General features: G+C 43.9%; 1 protein-coding gene across 2 annotated transcripts in view; it reads left to right on the plus strand.

Moving 5' to 3' along the window:
* The first annotated feature begins 2,088 nt into the window (after positions 1-2,088).
* Positions 2,089-12,076, plus strand: part of LOC148888074 (1,4-alpha-glucan-branching enzyme-like) — an 80,126-nt gene continuing 70,138 nt past the window's right edge. The window contains exons 1-3 of one of the 2 annotated variants that reach the window (XM_089013825.1): positions 2,089-2,281; positions 7,036-7,205; positions 9,840-9,955. In XM_089013825.1, the coding sequence (XP_088869951.1) occupies positions 2,184-2,281; positions 7,036-7,205; positions 9,840-9,955 (384 nt within the window). In that variant the 5' untranslated portion in view covers positions 2,089-2,183. The remainder of the gene's footprint in view (positions 2,282-7,035; positions 7,206-9,839; positions 9,956-12,076) is intronic. The other variant, XM_089013826.1, reaches the window with a different exon arrangement.

Below are 12,076 nucleotides of genomic sequence, written 5' to 3' on the forward strand. Positions count from 1 at the left end.
TTTCCTTCTAATTTCGCCATCAACACGGATTAACACGAAGTTTTCAGACTAAACAAAGTACCCAAAATGCATTGTGCCTAGAGTCTTAAGAAGTCATGCACTATTCTCGAACCTGAACGCACCCCAGGTCTTGGATGACAAATAAACAGAGCAGAGTAGACGTGTACGGCTGGTAGTTTCTTCAATTTATTCATAGTAACGCACCACATTTGAACTGAGGCTGAACACGAGCCTGTGGTGTTCATTTTCCGGTCCCATAATAGTAAAATCATCAGCAAAAAGCTCCAAGTAGGCGATCGACGTGTGCATTCAATGAGAAGGGGTATGGAAAGTAGCGCCGCGCTGTTCTTCTGCCCAAGATCACTTTCCCCAGATCCGAAGGTCGTGTGCTTGATGGACCGGCCGCGGTGGGTGTGTATTATGAAAATAGTACGTATTATAAGGCTTAATTTTCATACATTTGACGTTCGTATGATGAAAAGTTCGTATTATAAGGCGTTCGTAAGTTGAGGTCTCACTGTATTTTGTTTTCCTACTTTCATCCTTTCATCACTTTGCTGCTGTGAAATGTAAATTTCTCCACTGCGAGACTAATAAAGGCATATCCAATCCAATCCAAACAACTGTGTCCAAGCTGTAGCTATCTAGTATCTTCTATTGGGATTTAACACCAAACTAGTTGCTTGCACTCAAACGATAATTCTCGAGTAAGCCAAACAACATAAGAAAAAACAACTCTTGAAGTGATAAGGTTGTCCCTCATTTGCGTTCTTTTTTAAAATTTGGGCATCAAACATTTAAAATGTATTTTTATTCTTTTCATTATTCTTGTCTCACTGATTATTTTTGTTGCTATTTTTCCACTGTGACTTTTAGGGGACAGAAATTAGCACGAGCCCCGGGTGCTTAAAAGACAGCTCTATATGGCAGCACTTTATAACGAGCAAGTATTTGTACATCAAGGATTATTGATGATCAGAAATAAAAGGTGATGAATGTTCTAATTAATCATTGTCAAACTATTGATTAATTGTTGCAGCTCAATTCCACGGTGCTTCTATTGACAGTTAAAAATATGGATTTTTTTTAAATAGCTAAGCAGTAGATTTTTTTGTCTCCATCCCCCCTTCCCTTCTGCCCTTGCAAAGGTAATTTCATTTTGCCGCGCAGAACGCAGGTGACATCTCTTGACTTAACCTTGAGGGGAAAACGTGTGTGTGTATGCGCTTTGTTCTCCAAACAGATGGTTCCTTCCGATGACAATCCCTTTGTGGTTTGTCCTGCAGTGGTCAAAAGTTTGCATTTGGTGACATGGATGACACATTTCAAACCCTAAACATAGTTGGAACCCTAATTTGAAACACCAATACGAGTTAAAATCCATACTTTGAAAGTTTGATCCTAAATTGAGAATTTACCCTGAAAGCCAAACCTTACTATGAAACCCCAATCTCTGTTCAAATCCATAAACCTTTTAAAAGCATTTTTGTAGTGCCCAATTCTACTTTAAAGCCCGACTTTGAAGTCCTTGCCGAATGTGAAATACAGTATCTACTTTTACAGCTAATCCTGGTAGTTTCAAGCCCTAATTTGAAATGCGAACAGGAATTACAGTAATGTTTGCAACTGTATTTTTTTTCACTCTTTACAAAAACAATATATAAATAATCTGAACAAATGTAGAAGACAACGCAACACATTTTAACGCGTATTGTATCATCATTTCTTGTCTAGGTGGGAGGCCAATAATAAATACCAAGGAATGATTCAACCTCAAGGTTCAAAAGTTGGAGGTCAATAAGGTTGCCTGAAAACAATTCATCATGTAATACATTTTGGCATCTCATTTCTTGACAATGTGAAACATAGTAACATTTAAATAGACGATTAAATGTTGCTAAATAAAAAGGTCTTGTTGAGTCATCCATCGAGACGTGCAGTTCGCTCATGACTTGGCAGGCGTCATAGTCGCACTCGGAAATTTTCGATTGAACTCGGCTCTTCTCGGCGGTAAACAAAGCCGCGTGTTGTAATAGGGGGACGGACTTCGGTTCGCCTTCAGTCACCGCCAGCCACACAAAAAGCCCCCGCGATGTACATTCCTGCTCTTTGGTCACGCACACAGTGAGGCAGGCAAAGAGCCGTGGTCGGTGCTCGATTGCTCTGGTCTTGGTGTGGAAACGATGGCGGAACTGGAACATAATGTTACCATTCCTGGGTTCAACACTCTCCTTCAAATGGACCCATACCTTAAACCCTATGCAAAGGACTTCAAGCGGAGGTAAATGTTTCCCGAATGGCAATTTAGAGAAAAAAAAAAAAGAAACGAACAAACAGCGATGAATGTCAGGCGCTGAGGTCAATGCTTTGCTCTCACATTTGTACCTTTGGACCCCTGAACTACATAACTTCCAATTTTGCAACACCTTCCAGTTCCTCAGTGTTTCCGTGTGACATTTTAATTACATTATGGCTCCTATTCACTTGCATCAAACCACACTCTTTAGAAGATGGAATGTTCGCCTAACGTGACCAGATGCAAACATGAGGACATTGGTCGCGACGTCAGGCTGTTCTGACAGTTGTGAGCATGCGCAGAGTTGTCAAATCGAACGAGTAGCGTCACCAGGACCAGGACAGAATCACCGGTGGCAATTTACCTGTATAATTCAAGTCAGTTTTTTGGAGAGCTCTCTCAAGCACAAGCACACCTGAAAAAAATGTTGTCGATAAGTAAAATTGGAGGAGAGGTTTATGACGCAGTTCTAGATCAAAGAAGAGAAGATCAAAGCCTCCTTTTCATCAGTAGATCAGGGACGTCATGGTGGGATGTGCAAGTCTGCTACAAGCTAAGTTTTGATAGCAAACACGAAGCTGCAGCATCCATTGACAAAAAGAGATTGTCTCACATATCCTGTCTGACGTAAATCCGCTTCAATTCTAAGCCGTGACAGTTCCACATACACATCGGCGCTCTGCGCTGACGCTCCTTTCTTCTATCGCGGGCTCCTCAAGCCATTCATCCATCCAGTGACAGACTGACCAACAGCACCGGCCTTTCCGCTCAACAAAGCGCAAAAGGGCCAAAGTAGGCTCAAGAAAAGAATTTCCAGATGCAATAGTTAATGGATGTATGTCACATCTCGCCCGAAATAGAAGCTGAATGATTGAGAGAAATATATATATGTCCACAATTGTACAAAAGCAAATTAGAGCTCACTGTATTATTTTTATTCTTTAATGTCCATGTTCATGAGGATCCTCTTTGGCAATATGGCGGGTTAGGGACGACCCGCTTTGTAGTTTCAGCAAAGCGTGGCAGGCTTCCTACCTTGCGTTAGATAAGAGAAGTGTCAGTTCCATCAGACGCCCAGTTTGGGATTGCCAAGCTTCACCGAACCCGAGACGTGTGCGTCAAACGCCAACCCCTGCTGGTGGAGCTCAAATAATTGTTACCTCCTACAAAGTGTTGGATTGATCGCTCTGCCACATTTTTTTTGTCCCCCACCTTTGGGCTCTCCCTAAACTTAGACCAATATTTTAAATCTCAGCTTCTTCTTCTTCTTTTCCCTTTGGCTTCTCCCTTCATGGGTCGCCACAGCGAATCAGTGTCCTGCTTTGAGCCCTTTTTGTGCATTCTCTTCTCTCACACCAGCTACCTTCATGTCCTCTCTCACAACATCCATAAACGTCTTTGGTCTTCCTCTTGGTCTCCTGCCTTGCAGTTCAAGGCTCAGCATCCTTCTCCCAATATATCACATATCACATAAAATATATCACAAACACTGACTTCTGTTTAAGATCGACTTTCAAATACTTGTCATTAATTAATAATAATTACAATAAGAATAAGAATGAGAATTTAAGATGGGCGGCCTGGTAGTCGAGTGGTTAGCACGCCGACTTTACAGTGCAGAGGTCGTGGGTTCAAGACCTGTTTCTTCATGTACCCCCCGGACCTACGTGTGGTTTCTACGGGTCATCCGGTTTCATCCCACATTACAGAAACATGTATGGCAGATTGATTGAACTCTCTAAATCACAGGTGTCAAAGTCAAGGCCCGGGGGCTAAATCCGGCCCGCCACATCATTTTTTTTCGGCCCGCGAAAGCAAATCAAACTTGTGAAATTCCATGATACTTGCTAAGATCCTGACCAAAATGTCATATTTTTGGATGTAAACCACAATAACATGTCATTATTCTTGACTTCAGATTTGAAAACTAGTTATTCATTAATTGGTTGTGCGCTCTATATGTAATATGTGGAGGGGCTTAAACATTCTAATGGCCTCCCCAAATTCATAACGGCCCTCAAGAAGAAACCTTAACTATAATGACTTTGACACCCCTGCTCTAAATTGTCCCGAGTTGTAAGTGTGAGAGCAAATGATTGTTTGTCTCTTTGCCCTGTGATTGGCTGGCAACCAATTCAGGGTGTCACCTGCCTAGTGGCCGAAGACGGCTGGGGTAGGCAACCCCTACAACCCTAATGAGGATTAAAGGACAACCGACGTCACTTTTTTGTTTTTTAACTGACACCAGAAAAACGTTTTATAGCATCTAAAATACCAAAACACAGTATGATACTTTTAGTCAAATGCAAAACACCAATAAAAATGACTTGAAGTGACCAAAATCTGCAAAAAAAATGAGCTGCGAATTGGGCATTTTCAGAAAGTCCCGCCCCCAGTTCGTGACATCACGCCAAGACATATTGCCTTGCTCTAGAATCAAAACAATGGCCTCAGATTCGGAGAATATGCTTTCTTGTTACACCTCCAGTTATGAATATGATTCAAATTGTTCTGAAGAGGAAAGCATACATGTTTGTAATCGATTAAAGAATTATATGTGCCATTTTGAGGCAACATTGGGGAAAAATCTCTCACCCAAAAAAAGAGGCACAAAATGGCGACCTTCAGTGGCCACCTCCGCTTCCACAGGCTGATAAATTCCTTATATGGTGCTTGGCCGCCCTCTTTTGGCCTTCTGGTGGCTTTTGGGTGCAACACGAGGTCCCCAGACCAAACATGTACAGCAAAATACATTGACGTGATGAAAGGACCGCTACAATGCGCCTTTTTTACGGTCAAAGGGCGGTCCTTTAGTGACGTCACGTACGGACTCGTCACCAACTCAAAAACAAGACTTCCTGAATATTCAGCGCAAGTCTTAAAACGTAAAATATAGCTATATGTGATGGAATATTTGTAAAATGCGCTCAGTAGAAGTCATTTGAAGCCATTTTACAAATTATGGACACAACTTGTCCGGAGACGTCGGTTGTGCTTTAAGCGGTCTGGAAAATGGATGGATGGATTAATTAATTAATATTTATTAAATCCAAACAGTGTATCTTCTTTTCGGCGGTTCTTTGGAGAGAGGGAGGTTACAGTTCGCCTCACAAGACCAGCAAGCCTAAGTGTAATAACGTCAACATTTTCCCGTCTTCTAACTGGTCGGTCAGAGGAAGTCAAGTTTGACCCGCAAAAAAACATTTCCATAGCAATCATTATCTGTATTTTTTTCCCCATCATGATATTTTGTGTCAAACTTCATAACATGGATCCTCCACTGCTTGTGGTTGTGTACAAAGGGGCCATTTATGATTTTACCCTATGAAGCTCTCTCTGCCGACAAGCCTCCGGCATCGTGCATCTGGCAGTCTTAAACAGTGTCGCGCGGGAAGTCCAATCTCCAGCTTTGGCATCACGCTGTGCTTTTTCGCCCGGCGGCACCGCACCACAAATCGGGCCGCTTTATCAGGAAAAAGACCTTTGCCCGCTTCAGATCTCAGCAGCGTGTCATGCCCGAGGTCCACGCACGTCTGTTGGACTTTGCCACCCTCCCAGGTTCAGCCTCGCCGCCCCTGGGGATCGTAGTTCAACGGAACGCCAGCGGCCGCGTTGATTGCGCAAAGCTGCATTGAGGCCGCGCGTCCGTTGCAGCCCCGCCGGGCCTTGCTCTGTTGACACTCTTCATTATTTAGCCGTCTGTTTGTGCAAGACGCCAGGAAATCTTGCAGCTCGCGGCGCCGCTGAGCCCTCAAATAAGAGCCAAGGAGATGTCTCCAGCGCTGCTTATTAACAACGGCGAGTTCTGCACGATGCTGGTTATTCAGAGCGAGACCGACATTGACACAGTGACTCGAGGTTCCGATTTAACATAATTATCTGCGACTGAATCTTATATTCGATCAGTCAAGCTCTCTGCTGACGTCCAGATCTTCATTTAGCCCCATTAATGCACTTCCCTCGATTGAATGTGAGGATGTTATTTAAAGTCGACGCCTGCAGAAAATGCAACAACTTAAATTGAGAATGATTGACTACCTGGTTTAGTCAACAACAGCTATGATCGCAAGCTGCAATTGCAGACTGCTGAGCGCTACAACTTCCAGGGACCCAGGTCTTTATTTTATTTTAGTTTATAATCCTTTTTTTGAAAGAAAGTGACACCGATAGGATGATGTGGGTACAGTGTGGATTAACACAAAAATATATTGCTAACATGCACAGAAACATGCAAAATATTGTTTGTTAGTTTCCTCTACACCTCTGACGATTGACTTGGGACCAGTCAGCTAGCTACTTGTCGATTGTGAGCTAAACTGGTCGATCGCGATCATGCTAGGTTACATCCATTTGACTTTTCTTAAGCTCAAATCTGACCCACACAGATTGATGAAAAGCTGTATTGCCCCTTCAGCCCAATGTTATTAATGTTGTAGTCTATAAATGGCAGCAGAAAGCCCACTGTAGCCGGGAGAGTTGCTTACTTGACAGCAGCTCCTACAATTTGTCTTCTATGTCTTTCTTTCGGAACTCCGCTGCTGTGAATTAGGACTTTCTCTATTGTGAGACAAATAGACGTTTTCTTATCATCTTATACAATTTTCCAATTCAAAGACGAGATGCCAATAATGCGATTGGCGATGAGTCTGCAATCGATCTTGAAGACATGCAACATAGTCAAGAAGTAATCCCGTTTTGCCATTTTGCTTTTTCATCCTATCTCCCCTTGCTGTTTTCAGGTATGAGCTGTTCCAGAAACATCTTTTCCAGGTGGAAGAGGCCGAGGGCGGATTCGACCAATTCACGCAAAGCTACCGGACCTTTGGCGTTCAGCGGCAGCCCAACAACAATCTTTTCTTTAAGGAATGGGCTCCCGCCGCAGAGGCTCTCTTCCTCACTGGCGATTTCAGTAAGTGAGAACGCGGATCTTCTATCGGAATTCCCCGTGATTGTCTGATCATTAGATAACTCGCTTTTAGCAACCGAGACGTAACAACCCATCAATTCTACCCAGAGGGTTCTTATTTTGGCATATAATATTATTCCCTGGGAATTTTTACTCAGGAAGTGACTGAATGGGCGAAATGTGATTTGATTTTTTATTACCCTATTTTACGGTGTATAAGGCGCACCCAAAAGCCTTAATTTTCCTCAAAAGTAATTTTCCCTGCGCCTTATACACAGGTGTGCCTTATATGTGAAGTAATAATGAGCCACTACAGGTCTCGCAACTACTGTCAGCAGTCACCGACTCCATTTCCCCCTGGAGATGTAGTGCATAACCTCAGGCTCTGCTGTGGCGCCTTGTAATGATGTGTGCCTTATATTTAGAAAACTTTTATATAGTATTTATATATGATATTATGACAACTTTTTTCATTCATTGATGGTGCGCCTTATACTTCGGTGCGACTTATACACCAGAAATTATGGTATATGTAAATTATACGTAAAAATAAAGCGGCCATATAATCACATGTGGTTCCTTTACTGTACTCAAGACATTGAATCGGAGTTTGTTTCAACAACGTCAAGAAATTTCCTTGCACATGCCAAGCTTGCATCTCGCCCGAACATTTCAAAAGAAATTCAACATGACTGCCCTAACGAACGCGAAGGAAGCAGAAATTAAGATAACGAGGAAGATGCAGGTTCCATTCCGGCCGACCTTAAATGTTGCAAATTTTGATCGGTCAAGAATTAGCCTGAATACTGACTAATGTAGCTTTCTTCTTTAGAACATGGGAGTCCGCCTTGAAATGTTTGAGGAGCTGCTTATTTCATCATCGCCGACACGCTGATGAGAAACAGCCTGTGCACTCAGACCTTCTTTTCACCCGCCAAGCCAACTTTGAAAGTCAGATCAAGTTAATGGTCTCTGCTTCTGTTGACATCGTTTATTTTCATCATTAGCGACGTCACACCGGGCCGCCCCTCGTCTGTCAAATAGATAAACAAGATACCGCACACCCAAGGCCTCGTTATAGCTGTTTTCATATCACTCAGTTTTTTTTCTTTTTTTTACTACCCTCTATCCAACCTATTTTAGCACTCGACTTGATTGCGCATACGACTTGTGACCCATGACTCTTATTTGACACCATAAAAAAAAATCCCAAACTAAAAATAAGCACAGCTGCTTCCTACCTGTGCATGAAACTAAATTACTTTGACGCTGTACGCTCAGCCCACATATCAATATATTCTTTGAGTCTCTCTGTTGATTGGATTGGATTGGATTGGATTTGTCTTTATTAGTCTCGCAGTGGAGAAATTTACATTTCACAGCAGCAAAGTTGATGCATTCCCTGACGATGTCCGAAAGTAACAGAGGTCCGAATCGATACATGCAGAGTTTTTGACGTTGGAATAAAGTGACGATGGAATCAAGAGAGGAAATAGTCTTGATTCCATGTATTTATTCCCATTTAGAGAAATAAAAGAATGTGTTCGCAAAGGAGCAACAAAAAAAAATGTGTGTGCATGTGCGCGTGTGTGCGTGTCCGTGTCCGTGTGCTTGTGCGTGTGTGTGTGTGTGTGTGTGTGTGTGTGTGTGTGTGTGTGTGTGTGTGTGTGTGTGTGTGTGTGTGTGTGTGTGTGTGTGTGTGTGTGTGTGCGTGTGCGTGTGTTTGTATGACTATTCTTGTGAGGACCACTCACATTTTATACCATACGTAGTGAGGACATTTTTGACAAGTGAGGACCTTTTGGTCGGTCCTCATAAGTTTTTCATTCTAAAGGCTTCAAGAGGGTCTATACATGCATCTGTTAAAGTTTCAGAGAGGTCCTCACAAATTCAACCAAAATGATTTTTTAATGATTTCATTTCACTTGGATACACACAAGTTTTACTCACTGTGTGTTTTTATGTTTGTGTTTGTGTGGTTAATGAGAGGAAAAAGTTCATACCACAAAAAAGTCAAACGATATTTTAACCAAATTCACTGCATGTACCCATTCAGAAACCTCACTTCTGTTGTTATTTCAGTTTCAAGTCCACTTTTTATTTCTTTGTTTTTTTTAAAGAAGTTCAAGTGGGAAATGGGGTGACATTTAGTATCCAAATGTAACACTAGTTCTTCTCAAAATTTATCAGCAACGGTGGTCCTCACTCCTTCATCTGGAGTAATCCGGACATCACAAACCCATTGAAACAGTAATGCGTGTGCGTGTGTGTGTGTGTGTGTGTGTGTGTGTGTGTGTGTGTGTGTGTGTGTGTGTGCGCGTGTGTGTGTGTGTGTGTGTGTGTGTGTGTGTGTGTGTGTGTGTGTGTGTGTGTGTGTGTGTGTGTGTGTGTGTGTGTGTGTGCGTGTGTGTGTGTGTGTGTGCGTGTGTGTGTGTGTGTGCGTGCGTGCGTGCGCGTGCGTGTGTGTGTGTGTGAGTGTGTTTGTTTAGTGCATTCACTTATATAGTGATAGATTGATCAAGAGTACTCCTTCGATTGTTTCTTGTTTCCATCAGGTCTAATCGGGGTACGGATTTTATGGAATGTGATGTTCTCCTCCTAAACATTCAGTCTTTGTGTTTTTGACTCCCCACCTAGATGGATGGGACAATTTCTCCCACCCATACAGCAAAAGAGATTACGGCAAGTGGGAGCTGATTCTCCCGCCCAAGCGTGACGGCTCTCCCGCTGTGGATCACAACAGCAAGCTCAAGGTAGGCAATGGCAAATCTTCACGCCAACTTTCACGCTCTCGACGGGCTCCTCGTCGACACCGTGCCCCAGCACACGTCCCGTAAGTCGGGCGCGAAAAGCTGGCGTGGCGAAAGGGTCCGAGATTGCACCGCGCAACGCCAAGGCTTGTTTTCATTTCCGCTCCCGTGGGACGAGTGTTTGTTCGCCTGCACAACACTGCCCACCGGGCTGCGGATGATTGTTTTTTAGCGCCTGTGAAAAATTCATCAAGGTTAAATGCAAAATACACACCTCCGGCTTTGCATTGTCTCACAAATAAGACGCGAGGACGGCAAGTATGATGAACTTCCCTGGTGGAGGTGATACATGCCAGACCTGACAACTCTCGGTGAAAATCCATTATACGCAGGGATGATATAATCTTCCAAAAAATGTATTTTCTGCTTCCCAGATGCATTTACGCAACCACTCCATCGAAAACGCGATGAAATAAACAAAAATAATTCACACAATGAAGCAATCAATGAATAACGGAGAAAGGAGAAAGCACGAAAACATTCAAAGTAAAATTCAAGTGTCCTTTCTGAGTCAAAAACCAAAAAAAAATAATAATTCTAAAGACAGGAGGTGAAGGAGCTTGCCTAACTTTTAGAGGGAAGTGATTCCAAAGAGAAGGCTACATAAATGGAAGGTGTAGCCCTCACCAACTTCTAAGAGTGAGTCCTCACCTGAGAACCGAGTCTCACTAAGTTCCCCAATGTCAATGCTGTACCTCCTGAACTCATGTGCAATGAGGGCGGTTCGTGTTTAAGGTCTCTCCATCCCGTCTTGAGCATCGAGGAGGGTGCGAACATTCCAGGAAGCCAGGTTCATAGTCCATGGGTTTAATTACATTGCGTTTTCGACCGTGGTGGTGGGAGGCCTTGGTGGCTGTGGTGAGCCACCCAGGTGTGGGGGAGCAAGCAATGTTTAGGTCACCTTTTCTAGACCCTTCCCCTGTAAGGGGTGAGCAGTGCGGACCCCGAATAGAGCTGCTCAGGCGCACAGGATGCTGCTGAAGGACAATATCGCTTCATCCCATCTTCGCAATGACCATCAAGCCTGTACCGCCCCTCTGGAGTAATCAAGCTAGAAGTTCCCATTCAAATCGATGACCTGCCCCTGTCACTTTATCCTATCGCTAGAGGACTTATATGGTGGAAGCTGAAGCCATTTAGTGTGAGGGAAGGGCCATGCAATTCCTTCCTCCACAAACTTGGCCACACCCACTGTATTCCAGTGGCAAGAGTGAGGACTCTAGACGACCTTCAGGTGAGTGTGGTTGCAGGGGCGTGCCACTAGTCCGGTCCGTTGGACTCCGCCTATGCCTACCCCCGGGTGCGGCTTTGGGATCACTCTTTGTCTGGCCTCTACCCTTCGTCCTGTTCGGCTTGGGTGACCCTGCCCTGAGTACAAGATTCCGGCCGGGGTCATGGAGACGTCATCATGCCTCACCACGATCAGGTGATCATCCCAGTTGAGGAACATTGGTTTATATAGCGCTTTAACAACAGCTGAAGCTGTAACAAAGCACTAACATGGAAAAAAGGAAATACTACCCCCTGGTGGAAGAGAAAAACATTGCCAGAAATCTGACCAGCGCTTAAAAAAACCAAAATCCAAGAAAAACCAAAATCCAAACAAATTCGGGAATGGGGTTCCACGTCACATGTTTTCAATTGCCGAATACATTCAGAAATGGCAGTGAATGAGTTAATATTGAACCAGAACTCTTGCAACTGCTGATTAGCTTTGGACCATTGCAGACCAGGAGTGATCTTGTGGGACCACTGTGAATGAGAAGCAATATTTTGAAGAAACTAATTGTGACACTGTGCCCCTGTCCTTGAAACTGGGTCGTCACCAGAACTCCCCACCGGACAGGCCACCTCGCTCTCATTGTCAACGGAGGTCAGTGTTGGGATGATAAGAAGAAGATGGAAGCGCTGGCACGTGCCCGCCCCCTCGCACTCCCCGCTGCCCGTCAATGGCCTGGCAAAGCTCGGGCAAATCAGTTCCCTTGCCGAAGCAGACCGCCAGTCCCTCTAATGTAGAGCCCTCCGTCCCCTTTGTTCTGAGCTCCAATTTGTCTCCACAAACAA

This window comes from Hippocampus bargibanti, linkage group LG14 (assembly GCF_051943395.1).
Source record: "Hippocampus bargibanti isolate YZ-2025 linkage group LG14, ASM5194339v1, whole genome shotgun sequence".
In the NCBI taxonomy this organism is placed as follows: domain Eukaryota; kingdom Metazoa; phylum Chordata; class Actinopteri; order Syngnathiformes; family Syngnathidae; genus Hippocampus; species Hippocampus bargibanti.